This window comes from Mytilus galloprovincialis, chromosome 11, assembly GCF_965363235.1.
Source record: "Mytilus galloprovincialis chromosome 11, xbMytGall1.hap1.1, whole genome shotgun sequence".
In the NCBI taxonomy this organism is placed as follows: Eukaryota; Metazoa; Mollusca; class Bivalvia; order Mytilida; family Mytilidae; genus Mytilus; species Mytilus galloprovincialis.
The window spans coordinates 48,093,286-48,116,392 of NC_134848.1; the positions used below are offsets into that span (position 1 = coordinate 48,093,286).

General features: G+C 31.7%; 1 protein-coding gene across 7 annotated transcripts in view; it reads left to right on the forward strand.

Annotated features, from left to right (window-relative positions):
* The first annotated feature begins 152 nt into the window (after positions 1–152).
* LOC143052293 (dynein axonemal heavy chain 6-like) overlaps positions 153–23,107 on the forward strand; it is a 75,394-nt gene continuing 52,439 nt past the window's right edge. For 4 of the 7 annotated variants that reach the window (XM_076225296.1, XM_076225297.1, XM_076225298.1 and 1 more), the window contains exons 1-24: positions 153–247; positions 1,680–1,979; positions 2,369–2,578; positions 3,215–3,323; positions 4,768–4,903; positions 5,462–5,609; positions 7,372–7,494; positions 7,765–7,899; positions 8,292–8,560; positions 9,013–9,196; positions 10,226–10,279; positions 11,174–11,364; positions 12,328–12,436; positions 13,111–13,231; positions 13,659–13,810; positions 14,478–14,630; positions 15,561–15,662; positions 16,255–16,404; positions 18,006–18,248; positions 18,730–18,873; positions 19,643–20,065; positions 20,559–20,836; positions 21,721–21,863; positions 22,264–22,334. In XM_076225296.1, the coding sequence (XP_076081411.1) occupies positions 1,701–1,979; positions 2,369–2,578; positions 3,215–3,323; positions 4,768–4,903; positions 5,462–5,609; positions 7,372–7,494; positions 7,765–7,899; positions 8,292–8,560; positions 9,013–9,196; positions 10,226–10,279; positions 11,174–11,364; positions 12,328–12,436; positions 13,111–13,231; positions 13,659–13,810; positions 14,478–14,630; positions 15,561–15,662; positions 16,255–16,404; positions 18,006–18,248; positions 18,730–18,873; positions 19,643–20,065; positions 20,559–20,836; positions 21,721–21,863; positions 22,264–22,334 (3,927 nt within the window). In that variant the 5' untranslated portion in view covers positions 153–247; positions 1,680–1,700. Of the gene's footprint in view, positions 248–1,679; positions 1,980–2,368; positions 2,579–2,735; positions 2,760–3,214; positions 3,324–4,767; positions 4,904–5,461; positions 5,610–7,371; positions 7,495–7,764; positions 7,900–8,291; positions 8,561–9,012; positions 9,197–10,225; positions 10,280–11,173; positions 11,365–12,327; positions 12,437–13,110; positions 13,232–13,658; positions 13,811–14,477; positions 14,631–15,560; positions 15,663–16,254; positions 16,405–18,005; positions 18,249–18,729; positions 18,874–19,642; positions 20,066–20,558; positions 20,837–21,720; positions 21,864–22,263; positions 22,335–23,107 lie in introns of those variants that run through there. The other 3 variants (XM_076225300.1, XM_076225302.1, XM_076225301.1) reach the window with 2 other exon arrangements.

The following is a 23,107-nucleotide window of genomic DNA, read 5'->3' on the forward strand; positions in this document are numbered from 1 at the left end:
CTGAGATTTATTTAAACGAAAATAAAAACTAATATTTGTAAAAGCTTGAATTTTATAAAAATAATTTATGATCATTTGATTGCTTTTAAGTAATTTTAAATGATTGAAAAAAATCAAAGGGGTAAAATACGCGGTTGCTTGGCGATCAAAAAGCAACATGGCGGCTTAGGTCACCGTTGGAAGTTGATTTTGTAACAGAATTCTTTAATTTAGCTTCGATATCAATATTATTTATTGCAGTAAAGAAGTAAGTTGATTAATTAAACATTTGACAATTCGAAAAAATATAAGAAGTCATACATTCAAGTTGTAATTCATTGAGATAAACTGTGAAAAGTTATGGCACAGAAAGACATAATTTTCATGGTTTGTTGTTGAGCCTGGAACTATTCCATCTGGATTTATGCCAGTGTGAACATCAATCACGATAAATTATGTAATTTGTAGGGTTGTATTTTACATTGTACTTAAAGGCTTGGTAAATCACAGACTAAAAAGATATTGTGAATTTAACCCCCTTGCTCAAGTTGCTGCTGGAGCCTGCGAAGCCCCCAAGGGACAATACACCTTATCCCTAATCCCGGCTGACCCAGCTGCTTGAACTGTTGACGCATACAACAATCACTTTTTCATTGTGGCGTAAGATATTTTGTTTTATGACGTCAAAATTTTACGGGAACCTGTGTGATATCCAGTAATGGCGGACAATTAGCGATAAGGTGTATGCACCTTATCTCTGTTCCTGGCTGATCTGAGAATCTGTACCGCTTGAACCATTGTTGTTGTACAACAATCAGTTTCATATTGTGTCGTCAGATATCTTGTATGATGACGTCAAAATTTTGAAAGAACTTGTGTGATGTCTAGTATAAATGGCAGAAAAATAGGGATTAGGTGTATACTGACCTCATGTTTAATACACCCTTTCACTTTTTGGAAATCTGTCCCAGTTGACCCGAAAGTTTGTCTTGCTTGAACTATTGACATCATACAACATCACTTTTCCATTGTGGCAGTCTGCACCAAAAACTTTTTCAACTACTAGTCCGAAGACCAATATTCTGACATTTTTCTTATTGGACCAAACAAAGTTTTGCAAAAACTTACTAGTCCGAACCAAATTTTACTAGTCTGGGGCATCGGACTAGTGGCTAACCGTGCAGACTGTTGTGGCTGCAAATATTTTGTATACACTTATTGCTATTTGGAGATCTGTCCTGCTTAAACTTTTGACGTCTTACAACAATCACTTTTCCATTGTGGCGTCAGATATTTTCTATTAAGACGTCAATATTTTACGGAAACTTTTGTGATGTCCAGTAATGGCGTACAAATAGCAATAACGTGTATTTAAACTTTCAGAGTTTTTCAGGAACCTTTGTGATGTCCAGATGAACCATCTTAAACACTTCAAGCAAAGCATTTTTATTACTTTAACTTGTGTTTAAAAAGACAGGCATGCACTGCAAAGTAATTCTTAAGATATTGATGGTTATAATAAAAATTCTGTAACTAAAATAGAAAAAGAGTAAAAGATTTTGATAGTACGTTTTAGCATGCATAAAATATTTATCATTGGGCTGCAAACAATAATCACTCAATCTTTCTATAAAACTGTTGCACAAGTAGTTCTCACTTTGTTTTGTCTTACTAATTATGTTTTGAATTATTATTTTCAGGGTAATAAAGAAAAAGCTAAAATGTCCTACGGTGGACGGCACCCCATTACTGCTACAAATCGTAGCATGAATGGTGCTCTAGGAAATTCCATGTTGAATGGCAGTCTTGAAAATGGTAATGTTACTCAGAGTAATCCTACAGGATTAAGAGCTATTGACCCAGAAGCACTCAAACAAAGGCTATATAGTTATGCCCCACACCAAGCTCCTATCAATACCAAAGCTCTGAGATTTAACAGAGTTACTAGTACACAGATCAGAAAAGGAAATGTTCCAGCACAACCAAGACTTGAACCAGTGGTAAGCAAATTTATTGAACAACATTTGTAATCAGTTACACAAGTACTTACTTACTTACTGCCCGTGTACGCCATTAGTAATCAGTTACAGTATTATAATTGTATAAATAAACCAATTGTTCAAGACGTTTCGGCCATTGGCCTTCTTCAGTTGTTTATTATTCCTCTAAACTACATGGCTGACATTTCTTTTTCAATCATTGAAAAGATGTTACAGTATTGATAAATTATAAAAATTAATAATATATTATACTTTCTATGAAGAAATTTATGCATATGATGAAAAGAATGATAGAATAAATAGAATTTGATAAAAAAAATAGTTTGATCGCTTCATGCCAAAAAATTATATGTATGATTAAAATTAATTTGCTGTCTTATTTATATTAGCCTAGTTTAAGAAATTACCAAGAGAAAAATAGTCCTGAATACATACAAAGAAAGAACAAAGAAGCCCTAACTGCTGCAGGGAAATTTAACGATGATAGTGATGAACCTGAGACCAAGAAACTAAAGAGACATGGATCAGTAGAGCCATTGGAAAGATCTCTGACTGAATCTCCTCTGCCAGAACTTCCTGATACACTTCAACAAAAACAGGTATGTATATGATGTACTTCAACAAAACAGATCTTTGTCTGATAATAAAAAAAAACCAGGACATATTCAATACACTTCAACAAAAACATATATCTGATACTCTTCAACAAAACAGATTTTTGTCTGATACGCAAATAAATACTGGTATGTACATGTATTCGATACACTTCAACAAAAACAGGTAAATGATGTATGTGTCTGATACACCAACAAAATCTAATATGTTTCAATGCAACCAAAAACAAATGATTGTCTTTCGATACATTTCAACAAAATTTGGTATGTGTCTGTTACAGTCTAAAAACTATTATTTTTGTCTGATACACATACAATACAAACATGTACTAAAGACAGAGATTGTGAAAAAAGAGAGAGAGAGAGTGAAAGAGATAGAGAGAAAAAAAGAGATTTTCAAAAAATTATACAATATTTTAGTTTGTGTAAATCTTGATAAAACAATAGTCTTTTGTTGTTCTATATTCGTAAAACCCTGTAACACCTTAGTCAGGTGGTGCTGTAAGGGTGATGTTAAATCCTGACTATTGAAAAAATAAATAAAAAATAAAAAAAAAGACAGGTATGTGCCAGAACTCTTTAACCAGAACATAAATCAAAATCTTTTTTGTCTGTTTACAGGAAGAGATGTTCAGAGTGCCTACCCCTCCCAAGGAACCAAAGTCTGCATCACCCAGATCAAGAGTCCATGCTGCTGGACCTAAGTTACCTGCTTCCACAAAACCTAAAAGTAAGCTAATAATTTTATTGTTGAACAGCAACAAAAAATAGAATTAAAAAGTTAATTGATTAAAATTAGTTTATCCAGTACTGTAAGGCCACGGTTTTTTAATTTGTTGGTTTACGGATTTTCTCCATGAAAAAGTCGGGTCGGTCGATCGGGAAAAAAATAAAAAAAATATCTTTCAAGACAGAAAACTGATATGCAAAATAAATATATATTTCACCTTTCTAATAATATGTTTGTTATGCTATTTTGTCATCATTTCTTAAATTTTAGTTTAATGAAATATTATTGCTCAGTTGTAATAAAAATTGCATGACATTGCCTAATAATTTCCCGTAAAAAAGGGGGTGCACGAACAAAGACGTAATTAAATTTCATAAAGGAAGACAAATTCACATAGCTCTTAATCAATTCCAGAAAACTTGGTGAATAATGATCTTCAAGAACGAAAACTGATAAAGAAATAAATGTAAAAGCGTGGTAAGAAAATAATTTTCAACACACGCGTCAAAAACGTAATAGACTCGTCCACTGGAAAAAACGAAAATATCGGGTTAATCTGTTGTCACGCATTTCTGTTTTTATCCAAATGGACGAAATTTTTTTATTATCTATGAAACAAGAAAATTTTAAATGATCTGTTAATATTCAGTACTTTAACTTGATGTCCTGAACTTCCACCTGTCCACATTTGGACAAGAGTATGTCTATGAGAAGATGCATCTTACGGACTGTTGACAAATAAGAGAAACGAACTTATTGTGTAATTGGTTTTAAACACGGGTTTCGTTACACAAAATTATTTGTCCAAACGACATGTCAAGGTCATTAATAATTGATTTATCTATTTTTAGAAACGTAAACTGGAAGTTTCATTTTTTCACAACAGAAAGTGTTATCAATTCTGTTAGTGATTAATGCATTTCATTTTATAAAAAAAGGATAATTTATTTATTTTTCAGGGATAATGCATTTGTTAGGGTCGGCGGGAATGAAAAAGCATGAAAAGTCAATTTTATTTTTATTCTGGAAATCGGCAAAATCAGGTCGGCGGATCCGTAAACCAACAAATTAAAAAATCCTGGCCTAAATTGTAATGTTAAGAATTACTTTGCATTAATTAAAAATCTCCCGTATATTGATTGTTGAGAATGGGGAATCAATTAACAGGTTCAACATATATACAATATTCTATGGGCCTATGTTTAACTGAGAATTGCTTTTTAGAAAAAAAAAATAATTGTTCAATTTAGCCTTGGTGACTATATTATCTGACTGAACACTAACTACTCCTGCTACTTGACTGTGACTATTTCATTACAACTGCAGTAGCATAAGGTACTTCAAACAAAAGTGTGATTAAAAAAATTCAAATTCCGTAAACAAAAATTAAACTCCTGTACACTGCAATGCATATTTTAATTGTTTTTTTTTTTTTTTTTTGCAGTTGCTGAAACCCATGAAGGTTTAACAGATACATCTGAAATAACAAACCTAATCAAAAATGACAAAAGTGTTGGATTCCTGTATCTGAGTCCTGCTGTACCCAAATCTTCTGTTAAATACCACTACTACAATCTTAAGTAAGTGTTAATTTTCTCACCCTGATAAGTGATTATTGCATGATTGCCTTATAATAAGATATATACCTGCATGTCTTATCTTAATTCTTGAATGAGAGATAAACACACATTTTCTACGATATTTGAATTCTTTTTAAAACATTTTTAAATGTTAAATGTGTTAGAAAAACACATGCAAGAATACAAGTATTCAAATCACGGACATCTTTTTTGACAAAAAATTTCCTAAGAGTGGACTTGAATAAGCCTTGTCAGAGACGGGAGAATTGAAAATATATTTCATCCTTCTGTCTTTGAAAGGAGGATACATCAGATACCAATTTTCATTAATTTTGTGTGTATAGATCAATCACAAATTTAAACGTTCAACAAATTATAAATTTTCTTTATGCCTTTATACAGACTTTGAACAAACTGGAAAATTGAATAGAGAAAATGGGAAATTATATAGCGACAAAATACAATATTTCCTGAACCCACATGAATTCGTACCCACAAAATATAAAAGAATCCACTATCATATTGATTCAAACAAGATTTTCATGATTTTTTTTGCAGAGTTGTCAACCATGAACAGATAAACAAGGGAGACTACTGCACTATCAGTAGAAAGGGTGTGGCTAGAATGAGGAGTGACGATGAAACAGAATTTGTCACTTTAGACAGATGGGAACAGGAGTATGAATACTTCCAAAAACTTATTGAGGTATGACATTTTTTATTCATTTGATTTCAAATTAGAATTATTGTAGAATAATATGTTTAAGATATCCAAAGGCATTCAGAAATAAATTTGTTTTGTTGAAGAATCATTTGTTTAAAATGTGCAAAGGCATTATGTAATAAAATTGTGTGGTTGATATGAATTTGAACAGGTGTAGAATACAGTAATGAGATAGCATTCCAAAAAATAATCAAAATACTTTTCTAGAGAACCAAAAAGTTTTTCCTTGTTTTCAAAAAGTTTTTAACAATTAACATGATTTACAAGTGTCTGATGATTGTTTAAAGCATCTTTTGAATACTGTTAATCCAGAAATGTTTGCAATATTTTCGTAGATGCAAAAGTTGTAAAAGGATAGGATTTCACAATTTAAAAATTTGCATTCAAGCAAATTGTAGTACAATGTAGCAACATTTCCTGCAAATTTCTGAGAAAATAGAAATAGAAACTAAACTACCGTAGATACTCGCCTATTAGTCGATCCGACTATAAGTCGGATGCCCTTTTCAGCTCCAAATTCTGAGGATTTAGTCTTGACCCTCGTATAAGTCGGACAAAATTTGGACATTTTTTTTTTCAGCTGACAGTTACTGAACGCCGGTAAAACAAATGCAAATCCAGGAATTATATTCATTTTCTGAATGAATGTTTGTTTGGTTTGAATTTTATTGATGTTGATTATGATAATTTATATAGCTGTTAATAATAAAGATGTATTTATTCCTGTTGTTTTGATCACTGTTTGATTACAGATTAGCCATGTGTTGTTTACGTAATGCATCAATGATTTTGTAGGGTATGACTAATAACCTATTGTTTGAGAAAAGCGAACATAAACCAATATGACTTGAAATTTTTTAAAGTCAATCAATATTTTTCACAGCACACATAACTCAGTGTTAAAATAGCATGTACACTTCATAATTCTTATTATATTGTGATGATTAAAGGATTAAAAAAAAATTAAGTGAAGCTAATCAACTTTATATTAAAATAACTCCCAACTCATTAGTGTCATCTGTTCACCTATCACTGATATTTTTCACACCTTTAGTGAATACAACTCTTTGTCTCTTAATTAGGGGTTATCAATGGATTATATTGGCTTGCCAATCAATTTTGTAATCTTTGTGTTTACCTGAGACATTATTAATGAATAAAATTTTAATCTTGGGAATGAATATTAAAATTATTTTTGATTATTGTATGATTTATAAGTATTGAATTGATATCATGATATCACAATAATGACACAATAACTCCGCTGAATACATCCTTTTACATAGTTGGTACATTGTTATCTCGTTTTCATTTTTGGTTCTTGGCTATTTCTTTTGGGTTTATGCACAAACCATTTGACCATAAAAATCAATACACAAACCGGAAACAGTCGGAAATTCAACACAAATTGACAGAAAAGGGTTAACAGAGAACAAATAAAACATAAAGACAGTATTGTAGTCATTTATTTTCAACAAAAACTTTTAATTTAGGGATCCAGTAGGTTTGGCAATCACCGACGTAGTTTTGACCAGGGAATTCACTCCTGACCACTTTTCTTAAGCTTGGATTTTTCCTCTGGTCGCTGGATCTCGCTTATAAGTCGGTACCCCTCTCTGGATTCTGAATTTTACTCCCAAACTTCCGACTTATAAGCGAGTATCTACGGTAAAGTAAAACAATCCAACAGAAGAAGCAAGTATTGAGATTAAATGATATGATTGAATAATTTTTTATCTTGTAGATTCCAACCTTTGCCAGATTTAGGAAATGGAAAGCTTTCAGTGTTTGGAGAAAGAATGTTAGAACTAAGAAAATACAGTCTCATACAAAGTCCCTCAATGACAACTTATTTATACTTAATCCAGTGAGTGATTATCGCCCAATTAGAAAAACTGTAAACCAACTATTTTTCGCTAAATTTGCAAAGTTAAATTGTCATGAATATGTGAAGCTTACATCTTCCTAAATATTCCAATGTTTATTTGTATGCTTTATTTTTATTGGGGGGGGGGGGGGGGGGGTGTTGAATACATTGACTTTGTGAACCATAAAATAATTATATGAGTTTTTGCACCATATATTATAAACCTTTTATTTTAAGCAATCAGAAATAAACAAAATATGTATTTTGTAGTCATTGAGACCAGCCTTACAGAATGTAAGAGAAATGTGTCACAGAATAAGTGAGATGGGACTATGTAAAATAGAAAAGAACCGTACCTACACACTACAGGAATTCAGGGAAGCTCAATTTGCACAACTTCATGAGGTAAACTTTTAGGTTTTGACAATCTTATTATTGCTGTTTTCCTTGGAAATGTCAATAACATATGCACAAGAGGTCATACATTCTCATTATATTTTACTGAGAAAAACTAAACCCATATCGATGGAGTAAGAGGGGAATTATCGTCAGAAAGATAAAAAAAAGATTGAATGGCCTTAAAGCATATTTATTGCCTTTTTCCTTTGATCTTTCTGTGAGATAATTTTCCAAAAGACTAAAAAATTTATACTGTTTTAAACTGTTGTTTATCTTTACCCACAAATCCAGAAAAAATCGTACATGACTTAAAAAAAATGAATTTTTGGAAGTGAGATGTACCTTTGGGTTGTTGTTTTAGAATTAAGTTTTAAATCTGATCTTCCTTATTTTGTCAGGTTGCTGAAAGGTTACAGGAGTTCCGTGAGTTAGTAAAGGAGGTCGTGAGAAGTGCCTGTAGGACAGCCTTGCTAGAGGCAGGATTTACTCCAGATGATTATTATATAGATCAAGGAGCAGATAGTCCAGATCTGATGGGAGAAACAGGGAGAGAGTCCAGCTTCCTCATGCCTAGCTCCTATGATATGGATATCTATGGAGAGGCACCAGACAAAATGACATACACAGAGCAAGCCAACAAGAGAGCTCACTGCAAACGTTTAACATGGTAAAACTCATTGCAAGAGCATTTTCATTTCGGTAGAAAATCTGTAGACCATAAGTTTTATAAAAATTATACAGATTGCATTGAGATTCATACAGTATTTTTTTAATATTCCATTTAAAATTAAAATACATAGAACTTAAATTAACATATGCCTGTACCTTGGATATGATGAAATTATTGTTTATTATATTTCACGAAGAGATACGCTTAAGAAAACAATGCTTAGAATTTCCTATCACTTGCACAACCCTGAATTTTAATGCTTTATATTGTATTAAAATAATCTATATTCAAACAATTATTTTTTAATTTGATTTATAAATACTTACATACAGTGTTCATAATATAAGATATATTTAGTATAGTTTATTACTTCTCTGTAATATAAGATAATCATTTAAAAAGCAAAATTTGTGACAAAAAAACATACTCATTTCTATTTTCTCTCACAGCTTTATCCGACTTGCTGATTACCTGATAGTCAATACCATGCATGTATTGGCAGTTCACTCTGTCTTAACACTACTTAACCACCTTAAAGACCAACTCAACAATACACCAACACTAGAGATCATACAGTCCTTTGCTGATGAGGCCAAGAATGATGCTGAATTGTTAGACAAGGACCCTGAAGAGGTATGGGTTTAGTCAAATAAGTTTTGGGTTTCAGCTCATAATCATTTCTTTACAGCCAATTTCAATAAGTGTGTAGCTAGAGGTAATATCTTTAGTTAGTACCTAACCTAACAATGACTTCACAGACTAACCAAAGAAATTACCTTTGCCTACACACTCATTGAAATTGGCTGTAAAAGCTACTGTTAAACATATGTGTAGTAAAACAGCAGTATTTTGTGTAAAATTTTGTCATTTCAATCAAAATCAACATTGAATTCACTAAAAATAATCATATTTATCTTAACATATATGTGTATCTGGTAACTTAATATTTGCATTAACTGATGTAGTTCATCTTGATTGTTTTACATAAGCTGACACAATTCATTTGCGTTGACTTTCAATAATTTAATAGTGTTAATTAACATGTTTGATTAATTGTGTGTATTTGATATAATTTCGTAACATCTTACATTTCACATATATGTGTGTTATATAACAATTGCGAAATGTAAAGTGTGAATTTCTAATATTCCAAATCTGAACATGTATGTTATCCCACAAAAATAAAGGTGTCAAAATTTACAAGGCCAATATTTGTATACTGGACCCATACCATTTCCTGTTATCTTTTTACTATTGGGACTGTTTCATGAAAACATGCACAGGACATTGGGAAGACATTGTTCAAGTCACAGCTTTTTTTTATGTTTGGGTCTTGGCTTTAGAAATTTTGATTTATATCCATATGATGTGTGCAAAATTATTCAAAGAAAGTTTATTTGGTTTGGGGGATTTTTTTGTTGTCCCTTAGGCCTTCCTCCCCCCATTCATTTTAACATAAAAGACTCAGCCCTCAACATAAAAGAATGCAGGATAAAAGCAATATGTGTACATTGTCCCAGATTATAACCCTTGCAAAATTTCTTATATTTTTTTTTCATTCTCACCAATGTACCGATATATTTTTTTAATCCATGTGTATTGTTGTTGTGCTAAAATCATACATAAATTTAACATTGCTGTGCTTCACATCTAACCTTGTAGAGAGAAGCTATAGAAAAAGCTAAAAAGGAAAAAGAAAAACTGGAGGCTGAACAGGTAAAGTGGTATAAGGCTGAGTAGTAAAACTTAGTTATATCCAGGATCAGCTATAGTAAATTCAGAAATATTTGCAAAGTTTTTATAATTGTAAAAATTTAGACTTAATAGATTGCTAAAAAATTCTTCCATTTCAAATTTTGGTAGCACTTTTTGTATGCAGCATTGTTAAACAACGGACAAACAATATGAGATTAACTAAGATTCCAAAAATCTTAGTTAATCTCATATTGTTTGTCCGTTGTTTAACAATCTTTATAGTAACTCCATGCAAACATTTCTGAATTTAGATTATTTAACTTTTTATTTTAAAATTTTTTGATTAAATTTTTTTTAAAGTATTAAAAATGAAGAAAAAAACGCTTTAAATAATATCTGTTGTATTGTTTTCATATTAACACTTGTTAAGTTGAAATCCACTTTATATTATTGTGCCATGAAGAGATGGTTTCAATTATATTGTTTGCCCTATTTGGTATGCAATTTTTTGCTTATGAGAAGTAATTGACTCCAAGATTTTTTGAACTTGGCAAATAGAAATTTTCCTGAATATAATTCTCTTGAAATGTATGAGGCAGATTAAAAAAAATCACTTGCATCAATATCATAATTTGTAAGGGTGCAGGAGCATTCTGGCAGTATGTGAGTAATTATGAAGCAGAAGTATTTTTAACATACAAGTTTTTGTTTATTGGAGATGAAGTATTTATAAATTTCTCTCTTAATCAAAGGAGGACTAAATAAACAATAAAAAATCTGCCAGCTTCTTAACATACCTTGTGTTTCCCTTTAAAATATTTTTGTCAAAAAAGCTTTGGTTGATAAAAAGCAAGGTATGGTAAGGCAGATACATGTCTGTAATGTTGTATAAAATATGTCCCTCTTTATTTTTAGGAGGAGGAAGAAGAAAAAGTCCGACCACCATTATATATAACAGAATTTGTGTTGGAACCTAACCAGTTATCATTTGAGCCTGGCCGTGACGAGTTCCAGGAGGGCCTGGATGAAGTCATGAGAAGGTTCCAGGAGTGTGTACTATCTGTACATAACCTTGTCACTGATGTGTACTTCAAATCATTTACAAGGTATGATTGAGTTCAAATAGCTAGTGGGGTTTTCATCCAAAAAATAAATTGAAAGAAAACTAAAATACCATAAGAACAAATAAAAATAAAACAAAGCAAATCATTTACTCTGCTATGCATTGTTATAAATGGGGCATCATTTATTTTATGTAGTTCAAAAGAAGATGAGTTTTTAAATTTCATTTATCCCTCAATTTGAAAACCAAAGCATGCAGATAAGTTATTAGCAATTAAAAATACTTTCATTAATATTTCATTAACATTAAATATGAACTCCATTGCAAAACCAAATATTCAACAAATATTCAAATTACTGGCTTTTAATGTTATTAGAGAAGTGAGGGACTAAAGATACCAGAGGGACAGGACAGTCAAACTCAAACCGAGAGTATCACAAGCCCAGTAGTCAGCACTTTTTGTGCTGACATGAATTATCATTGATATTGTAATATTTATAAATTAACTGTTTACAAAATTTGGATTTTTTTGAAATACTAAGGCTTTTCTACCTCAGGCATAGATTACCTTAGCTGTATTTGGCAACACTTTTAGGAATTTTGGATCTCAATGCTCTTCAACTTCGTACTTTATTTGGCTTTTTTTTACTTTTTGGATTCGAGCCTCACTGATGAGTCTTTTGTAGACGAAATGCGCGTCTGGTGTATATATAAAATTTAGTCCTGGTATCTATGATGAGTTAATTTATCATTAACGCCTGGCTAAAAAAAAAAAAAAAAAAAAAAAACAGACAAAAAATAGAACACATGATACAACATAGAAAACTAAAAAATAAGCAACACAAACCCCACCAAAAACTAGGGGTGATCTCAGAAGGGTAAGCAGATCTTGTCTTTTGTCTGAATTGTATGATAACATTATCATAACATTAGTAGTAATGAAATGTGAAATATCAACCAATGTATTTATGGAATATACAATAAACTGTATGTTTTAATTATTTAGCCCAATGATCAACGGAAAGTTTGAAGAGAAGAGTTTCTCCGAGGGCATCAATCTACAGACCATGTTTGAAGATGACAAGAACTTACAGACTCTTATTGAAGAAATTAAGGTAATTTATATTATTGGTACTGAATCTAACCCGAATAATTCAGTCCCTCACTGTAATCAATCTCTCCTACTTGCGAGGGCCTGAATTCCTAAAATTCTTCACGAATCCTAGATTTTGATTTGTGCCCTGTAGAAGAGGTGACCAATCAGCTCAATTTTATCAAGATAGGTAAATAGCTAATTCAGAATGGTTGATTGAAGATTTTTCATTGTCTATGCATTCAGGCATTAATGTAGTAATTTGTTGATCAGCGGAATATAACGACTGAATTATTCGGGTTATACTGAATCAGGGTTCTGGCTCATGAAATTTATGAGTACAATTATAGGACTTGGACTCATAAATCAACCAATCATAGCACTGGATTTAGTATTTTGACTACTGAGTAAAGTTTTATAACTGAGAGCCCTGATATACTGCATTGCAATTATATTTTGAGCAAACATATAACTATGGTTAATAATAAGATCACAGATTAAGAAATTGTCATGATCAAGGTTATTGGTAAAACAGTCGTATTTTTATTATCCTATAACAATCAAGATGTACAAATCCAATATTGAATAGACCAAGATTATTAATTTATTAAGAAGCATGCATTGAAATTATCACTTGAAAAGAAAAGAATCTTTCAAAAGACTGTCACATAAATTGCTTCGTTTGTTAAATTTCAGGTTGCCTTGAACAAAGCCTTTAATGCAGCTTTCCATTATTCCAACACATTTGAACCACACAGAGAATTCTACAGACAGAATGAGAGCTTAGACTTAGAAGCTGTCAGACAACAAAAACATGGTCAGTAATATGTGTGTAGCTGGGGAGAAATAAGAAGGTTACTTATGACCAAAAATTGTTGTGATGGGTGTTTTTTTGTCATTTGAAAGTTCAATTGCTCTATCAGGTTTTTTTTCAATATGGCAACACTATATCACAACATTATATGTTTAATGTCTCTACACCCCTCTCCCCTTGAAAAAAAAATACAACAATACACCAAATAAAAACCTACCATTTGAAAAAAAATAAAATAAAATATCAAATTGTTTATGGAGTTGACCATAGAAATAAATTGGTTTCATATTTTGAAAGTGTTCTGAAAATAGCGATTTAATTATATCATTCCCCCTATTAAACCTTTTCTATCCTCTTCCATCCAAATTTGTGGAAAAAACCCTCAGACTGATTCATCCTAAGATCATGATTATTAACTTATACATTTTAGATGTAGCCTTCTTTGCCGAAGCATTGGCAAGATATCACAGCCAACACAAGATGGCCCAAGTCATTAAGGAGAAGAGACCAATTGGCATGTTGTTAGTGGATGCTGTTAAAATGAAGAACTTACTCATGCCTTCACCACTTAGATGTCTGGATGTAAGATGATTCAACTGATTGAATGTCTTTTTTAGTTGTAAAGACAGTGGTCAATTGATTGAATTTTATAAGTTTTGTCTTCAAATCAATGTGTAGTGAAAAAAAATTCAAACATTTAACAAATGAAGAAAAAAAAACAACATTGATTGACAATAATTCATAACAGATTAACATAAGTCACCCATGAAACATATAAATAAAGAAATGAACAGAATATGATACTATTTATGATAAATCGAAAAAATATTCCACTATTTTTATGAATTCAAATTTATGATATTTATCATGCACATTAAATGTTCACTGCATCCAGATTCATTGTAAAAATTTTAAAATATTGAATTCACAAAAATACTGAACTCTGAGGAAAATTCAAAACAGAAAATCCCTAATTAAATGGAAAAACCAAAAGTTCAAACGCCTTGATAACAACTGTGGTACAGGCATTTTCTAATGTAGAAAATGGTGGATTAAACCTGGTTTTAAAAAGTGACAGTCTTAATTTGGTCAATAACATAAGTTGTACTTTGAATTCAATTTTTCAGAGGAAAAGGACCCTTACAAAAATTCATACTTTCATTTATAATCAGTTATATATATATAATGTATTATTTCCTACTTATAAGAGGGGGTGTTTCATACATATAATGTTGTCTATATTTTACAGTGTATTAATGACTTGCTACCTGTTCTGGCCAGAAGTGAAGTAGACAGGTTGATTGCCGAGTTACAAGATGCCCAGTTCAAACTGGAGGTCGGTCCCACCACAACACTGGAGTTTGTACATACTCTAACATTCCTGGATGATATACAAGTCAGGGTAAGTTGGTTTAGATATAAAAAAGAAAGCATATATTTTATTTACAGTTTCTTATAATTATTCAAGAATAATACCTCATTGAAAGATTTTTTTATAGTTATTCAAGACAAATACCACTTGGAAAGATCAATCTGATCTACTTACTTATAAACTTTTTCAAAAAAGACTTACAATAGGGATTATTTCAAACGTTTTATTCTGTTAAAATTTATTCATTCTGAGACCTGTTTAAGCAAAGATAGACTTGAAGCAATAGGCAATATATGTGGAAATCAAATCATAAAAATTGTATGTTTTGACTTTATGATGATCAAAACAGAACTGAGTAAGAAACTTTTAGATATAAGCGATAACATAGCTGAAGATGTAGCACATTTAATCATACCACAGAGGTGTTTACATCTACGATTTTGCCGTAGTTTCTACGGATTTCAGTGAAAAAATACGGACTACGATTGTCATACCAAAAACTACGGGTTTGAAAAAAAATCGTTTCGTTTCAAAATCCGTTAAATTTTGATCTTGATCAGTTAAACGATTGAATTAATTAGAATATCAATGCTTTAAAGCGCATATAAGACAAGGTAAATTGAAAGCATGTCCAAGAGGACGACCACTGATGACAATTATTCCAAAATTGAGCTCAACTTTTGGTCAAATCATGCAAATTATAGGATACAATCTTGGTCAAAATCTTTGTTCCAAACATGTCTGAATAAGACTGCAGATACTGTCAGAATGCAGGAAATTGCATCTAATTTTTCAAAATTTTCTTGGGGGGGCATGCCCCCAACCCCCCTAGAAGGTTCATGCCGCTATGCGGCACTCATCGAGAGTACTACTGACAACATTGCAAAACTACTGACAATTCTACTGATAAACATCAGAATGGGTAAACAGGTCTGATACCATGTTCCCTGTATTTTGTAGGTTGATCCATTAGACAAAGAAGCTATGATTGTCAAAGACATGTATGATCTAATTGAGCAGTTCACAGTGCCCACACCACCAGAGGACTTTGCTGTTTACCAGGTAAAAATTTAAAAAGGGTTTCAGTATCAGCGTAACAGAAAGAACAAAATATTATGTATAAACAAATAGTATTTGGTCTTTTTCCCCCTAGTTTAACATTAATAAAATTCAAAAAAGTATTTCAGTATGAGCATAACAGAAAGAACAAAATATTATATATAAAGCCTATTTGTTCTCTAGTTTTTGCCCCTAATTAAAGATAAACCAACACATATTAATGGTTGTTTATAACTAATGTAAGAACAGATTCGCCAGAATAATGTCATCACAGTGAAAGAATCATAGAAAAACCAATGTGCTTGGGTGAAATTACAAAAGATTTTCTGCTAGTTTTAAATGATTGTTTGATTCACAAATATCAAACATAACTAACAAGACAATAATGGCATATGTGTAAAAACTCTGCAGTTTTTGCCTTTTTAGAAAAAAAAATTCAGTTTTTTGCTCATTTGAACCTTGAAAACACAGTATTTAAAGATACATTATTATCCTTTTCGTTGTTTGCTTAAAAAAAATAACAGTAATTTCATAATCATGATATAAAAATTTAAAATCAAAAACAAATATTCTAACAATATTATTGTTTTTACAGACACTAAACCCCAGCATCACCAATGTGAGGAATGCAATAGACAAGTCATTAACAGAGAGAGATGCTAACATCGACAAGTTCTGTACACATCTCGACAAAGATATTGCTGAACTGGACAAAGAAGTTAAGGAAATCAGAGCAGAAGCACAGGTATGGAGTCGTCCGTTGGTTGTGCTGCAAAATACTTATTTTAAACAATTAACTTAGATTTAAGGAGGTAGACCTAGGTTAAGGGAAATAACTCTTAAAATCATCAGTACGTTTGTGTCAACCATTTTTTAAAATATATTCTAAGCTTCTAGGTTACATAGATTATTTTCAATCTGTTTCAGGTAAATGCTTAAAATACATTGATGAACTTGACTTTTACAAACGCTTAACTGATTTAAAGAGTTATCTCCCTGAACCAAGGTCTACCCCCTTAAGGTGGTACATAATACTTCAGGGAGATAACTCTGTAAAAATCAGCTGTTTCTCTCAGTTTTTGTTTGTAACCCTGATTTGTTTTATTCCCAATCGATTTATGAATTTCAAAAACAGCGGTATACTACTGTTGCCTTTATTAATCGCGTTCTATTATTAAGGAAATATTAAGCTTTTCAATTATCAAAATTTATGTTTGTCAAACTGCTATATATACAATCAAATTTTCTGATAAAGTGTGTGGTTCAAGTTTTATGAATTTTGTCATAGGGTCAAAGTAAGTATTTTGTCAAAATTAAACAAGCCAAATTACTTTAAGGTGGTACCTAACACTTTCACTAAAATCAATTTGGCTCGTTTAATTTTCATAAAATTTTGACAAAGTATTTACTTTGGAACTTTGACAAAAATATAAAAAAATCAAAAAATTTTAACCAACCATTTTATCAGAAAAATTACACTGGTTATAAAGCAGTTTGACAAACACTAATTTTGATCATTGAGAAGCTTAAAATTTTCTTAACAACGCAACGTAGTTAAAACGTTCAGCTGATTTTACAGAGTTATCTCCCTGTAGTGTTAGGTACCACCTTAAGTCAATGTGTTTGGTTCCACAGTATAAACATTGGAAATTATAAGAGTAATCAAAGAACCAAAGTTTTTATGCCCCACCTACGATAGTAGAGGGGCATTATGTTTTCTGGTCTGTGCGTCCGTCCGTCCGTCTGTCTGTTCGTTCGTCCGTCTGTCCGTTCGTCCGTCCGTCTGTCGTCTGTCCCGCTTCAGGTTAAAGTTTTTGGTCAAGGTAGTTTTTGATGAAGTTTAAGTCCAATCGACTTCAAACTTAGTACACATGTCCCCTATGATATGATCTTTCTAATTTTAATGCCAAATTAGAGTTTTTACCCCAATTTCACGGTCCACTGAACATGGAAAATGATAGTGCGAGTGGGGCATTCGTGTACTGAGGACACATTCTTGTTATGTTCATATTTCATGCATTAAATAATTCTGTTGTTTAGTATTTTTATTTGAGTAAAATTTCCTGTATTTGATTTTGATAAGAGACTTTATTCGTTTTATTTAATATTTAGCAAATGAGGATTAAGATAAAAATGCAAAGGGGAAAAAAGGATGTAAATTTATAGCTACACATGAGACAAACATTTCTTGAAGATTTTTTTTCTTTCATTATGGTGAAGCTCAAATTCTTTACATAAGAATTTCTAACTAAGAGCATAAAACAGGAAACTTTATTTATATTGTTTCTTAAATATGATGTTTTCAAAATATTTTATGTGAATTTTCTTTAACCTTAAATTTTGCAGAATCCATTGATTTTGGACAAGGATGCAGACAAGAACAAAGTGAAAGCCATCCTCAATAAACTTTTGACTAATATGGAAAATCTACAGAAAGAGGCTTTCACGTACAAAGCTTATCAGAAGAATTTCAAGGTGGAGGTTACAAAATATGATGCTCTAGAGGAAGCTCATGCTGAACTGAAACTGAAGGAGTTGCTATGGACTGCTATTGATGATTGGGATAATCTGTTGGAAGAATGGATGTCGGTAAGTATCTTAAATAAGATGGTAGGAGAAAAAGTGAAAACCTAGGAAGGAATGATAAACTTACTCAGCGTCCCCTCTAGCATACAGATAAACTGTTTGAAGAATAGTGGTCAAGAATAATATGGTTGCAGATAGATGAGGGCAACAAATATGGGTAAGGAAGGTCCAATGCAAGCTAACTGGGACTGAAATATCATACAGATAAAAAATTTGAGGACGATTTTCAGTAAATGTCAGGAATAGCATGGTAGGAGATGAGGTCAAAACATAAGAGGGGTAGGGGTCAATATAAGCTTACTGAGGCTGCAGTTGATTTATAAACACATAAACTAATTGAAGAAAAGTAGGGGTAGAATTGTAAATAGACCTAAAAAGGTAAGAAGCAAATAGTCTAAACTTCTAACAATGACAAAATAGTGTATATTTGTACTTACTTTTTAACAAACAAGATTTTAATCATGATGTGTGCTATTTATTGTAGGTACCATTCGACACACTAGAACCTGATGCAATGAATCAAACAACATTGAAGTTTGCTAAGTCTGTGATGCAGCTTGAGAAAGGTCTTCCTCCTAACCAGGTAGTGCCTGTATTGAAGGAAAAAGTGGAGACCATGAGAGACAGGGTAAGAATTTTGATTCAACTTTAGATCTATTACAGGACTGTGGATTCATTATTATTTATTAAGGGAGTTCGCTTCTCAGTTTCAAAATAATTAACTTTTCAAAACACTAGTTTATATTGATAGGGAATTAATAAGGAATCAAAAGTGCCAAAAAAAATATATAGGTCAAAGTTTGGTGGGAAAATATTCGCTTTTGACTTTTCATAGCTTTTTCATTGACAAGTTTAAGTTCTCAAAAACTATTAAAAGATAATTAAAATTTTATAAGACTTTTACAGATGGCTTATCATTATATATTTAAAAGATTTATAAAGAGAAAATAAGGGTCAATGGGCAATTTTTTTTATAGCATTCAAATGGATAAAACCAGAGGATTCCGAAAATCTGACAAAAAAATCCCAAAACATGACAAACATCCATAAATACCAATACTCTGGCATTTTGTGGATAAAGATGAACCACAAATTCAAATGTCCAACGAATTACAAATTTCTATAGGAGTATGCAGATTTAAAGAAAAAAAACAGGAAATTATATATCCACAAAAACAAAAGATTCCTGAAAATAAATGAGTCTACAGTAATGATATATGAAATTATGAGAGTAGGGCTACAATGAGATTACCTAGCAAAGTTGAATCAGCAATTTGAAAACATATATATCCATTGCAGGAGGGAAAGTAAGCTGCAGTATGCCATTCGTAAAAAAAATGGTGAAAACAACAACATTATTGATATTGAATTTAATTTCACCTCTCCTTCTTTTTCAGTTACCTGTAATCACAGATTTACGTAACCCCTCACTTAAACAGCGCCATTGGGATGTGATCTCACAGGTCCTGGAGTATGAGTTCTCTGATGAGGAACCATTATCATTGGGGAAACTTTGTGAAATCAATGCTTTCAAATTTGGTGAATCTTTACAAGAAGTGTCTGGTCAGGCTAGTTCTGAAGCCAGTCTTGAATCCATCTTGAAGAAAGTTGAAGATTCGTGGAAATCGACAGAATTTACCGTTTTGCCTCACAAAGATTCTAAAGACATTTATATCCTCGGAGGTACAGACGATATTCAACAGTTATTAGATGACAGTAACATTAATGTGGCAACTATTGCCAGCTCCCGTCATGTTGGACCAATCAAAAACAAGGTCGAGGATTGGCAGAGACAACTGGACCTATTTGGTAAAACTTTGGTATGTGTTTTTAATGATAATTTCTCTTCTTAATGAAAACATTTCTTATCATATCAAAGTTTTTTTCTGAAATTTATGAACAGACCCAGTTATGACAAAAACCAGAATTTGATGAGTATTACCCAGCTCAGTGTGAAATATCGGGGAAAATCTAAATTTTACTGGACAGATGTTGAAACAAAAAGGGGGATTATTGTTGTATAAAAAAAAAATCTGTGATTTAATCTGAATAATTTATCATTAAAAAGTGTTGTATATATAAGTATGGTAAAGCCATGTTATAGACATTTGTGAAGGAAAAAATTGAATGCCCTATAAAACAAGCATGGTAACTTCATTATGCAAATCAAGAGAAAAAGTTTATTTTTAATTTTCACAGCTTAATAAAAAAATAAATTGTTAATAACTTATTATTAACAAAAAAGGAATCACTCATAAAGACACTACAAAAGTATTGAAGTAGAAATTTACAAGGGTTACTCTTTTTTTTCAGGATGAATGGCTAGACTGCCAGAGAAATTGGTTATACTTAGAAAGTATCTTCAGTGCCCCAGATATCCAAAGACAATTGCCTGCTGAGGCTAAGATGTTCATGCAGGTAGACAAATCGTACAAAGACATAATGAGAAAAGTGAATAAAGTTCCCCTGGCCATCAGGGCGGGCACACAACCTGGACTACTGGAAACTTTCCAGAATAACAATGCTTTGTTGGACCAGATCCAGAAATGTTTGGAAGCTTATCTGGAATCCAAAAGAGTTCTGTTTGCCAGGTATGTTAAAACATTTTGAAGATTTTTTATGCCCCATTTATGGGCATTATGTTTTTGGTCTGTTTGTCCGTTCATCTGTTCGTTGTCCCGCTTCAGGTTAAACTTTTTGGTCGAGGTAGTTTTTGATGAAGTTGAAGTCCAATCAACATGACACTTTGTACACATGTTCACTATCACATGATCTTTTTAATTTCAATGCCAAATTAGACTTTTGACCCCAATTTCAAGATCCACTGAACATAGAAAATTATAATGTGGATGGGGCATCCGTGTACTGGGGACACATTCTTGTGGGTTTTTTCTTTCTTTTCCATATTATTAAAGGACTTAGTGTAAATTCAGAAATATTTACAATGATTTTATTTATTGTACCCTAAAATGAAAGTAATGTCACATCATTGTTAGAATTTAAAAAAAAACCTGTTAAGAATGTTTTAGTGTATTCTGATGAAAATATTACCCAAAATGCATTAGATTCTGAAAGGATGAATTGATTGTAACATTATGGTATTTAACTAGTTCTTGCATTAATTTAAACTATTTAAGGTGGTACCCAACACCTTAACTTATATTGATTTGGCTCGTTTAATTTTCATGAAATTTTGACAAAATGTTTACTTTGTCCCTTTAACAAAAATATAAAAATTTCAAAAGATTTGAACCAACCACTTTATCGGAAAAAAATATGTTGGTTTTATAGCAGTTTGACAAATACTAATTTTGATCATTGAGAAGCTTAATGTTCCTTAACAAAACAACATAATTAAAACGTTCTGCTGATTTTTACAGAGTTATCTCCCTGTGGTGTTAGGTACCACCTTAATGAAGGTTTACATTTGAATATTATATGTTATGAGATTGATTCATATTTATTTGAATTCCAGATTTTACTTTTTGTCCAATGACGAGTTGTTGGAGATCTTGGCACAGACACGTAACCCACTGGCAGTCCAGCCTCATCTTCGGAAGTGTTTTGATGCTATTGCTAAATTGGAGTTTGGTGTTCAGGCCAAAGCCACTGAAGATGGTATGATATGCCTTTACAAACTTTATATTGGTTTTGTATATTTTTTAGCAATTTTTTTGTTCTACTATATCATAAGCAAGATTAGCTTCCATTACTTGTTTGCAAGATTTTTTTTTAGGTATGGAATTTATTATAGAAAAAGACCACATATAAAAAAAGAAGATGTGGTATGATTGCCAATGAGACAACTCTCCACAAGAGACCAAAATGACACAGAAATTAACAGCAATAGGTCACTGTACAGCCTTCAACAACAAGCAAAGCCCATACTGCATAGTCAGCTATAAAAGGCCCGGAAATGTTTGATAAAGTATCATACAAATGAATTCTTTTACTTAATTTCTATAATTGCTGTTACACTTAACTCTTTATAAATTATACATATTTTCTACATTTACAGAAGAAATCCAGTACAGCAATGATATCCTGGCTATGATATCACCTGAAGGAGAAAAAGTCAGTCTTGGAAAGGTATGTTGTCTATAAATATGAAGAAGTGGTATGAGTGAGGGAGGGGGTCATGCTACTGAAATCCAAGCCTAAAAAACACAATATCCCAAGGTCCCGAATTTAAATAAATTTAAATCCCGACATCCTGAAATTCGAAAAAGAATTCCCAGATCACGAAAAGGTCAATCCTGAAATCTCGAGCTTAAAAACACCCGATCCTGGAGTCCCGATAAAGGTCCTATCCCACCTCATGAGTGCCAATGAGACAACTCTCCATCCAAGTCACAATGTTTTATAAACTAAAAAGTAGTAAACATTATAGGTCAAAGTACAGCCTTCAACACATAGCCTTGGTTCTCACAGAACAGCAAGCTATAATGGACCCAAAAATGACTATTTTAAAACATTTCAAAAAGGAAAACCAATGGTCTAATCTATATAAAAAACACTTATGAACTACATCACCAAATGACAACCACTGAACAGGCTCCTGAAATAGGACAGGCGATACAAATATATGTTTGAACATTTTAAAGATACAAATAAAACTTTGATTTTTGGATAAATCAAAAATGTATATACGGGTTTCGCAAACAAACAAAAAAACACATCTTAGAATTGATTTGAATGTAAATTTCAAGAAATTGCAATTATTGATCTAGCATTTTTGTCTATTGTTCAAGTATGTCAATGTTAAATGTGCACATGATTTTTTTTTAATTATCAGTATAAGGATGGTACAATTTTGAATAAACAGATTGAAATTAGTCTTATTGTAATCAGTAATAAGGAAT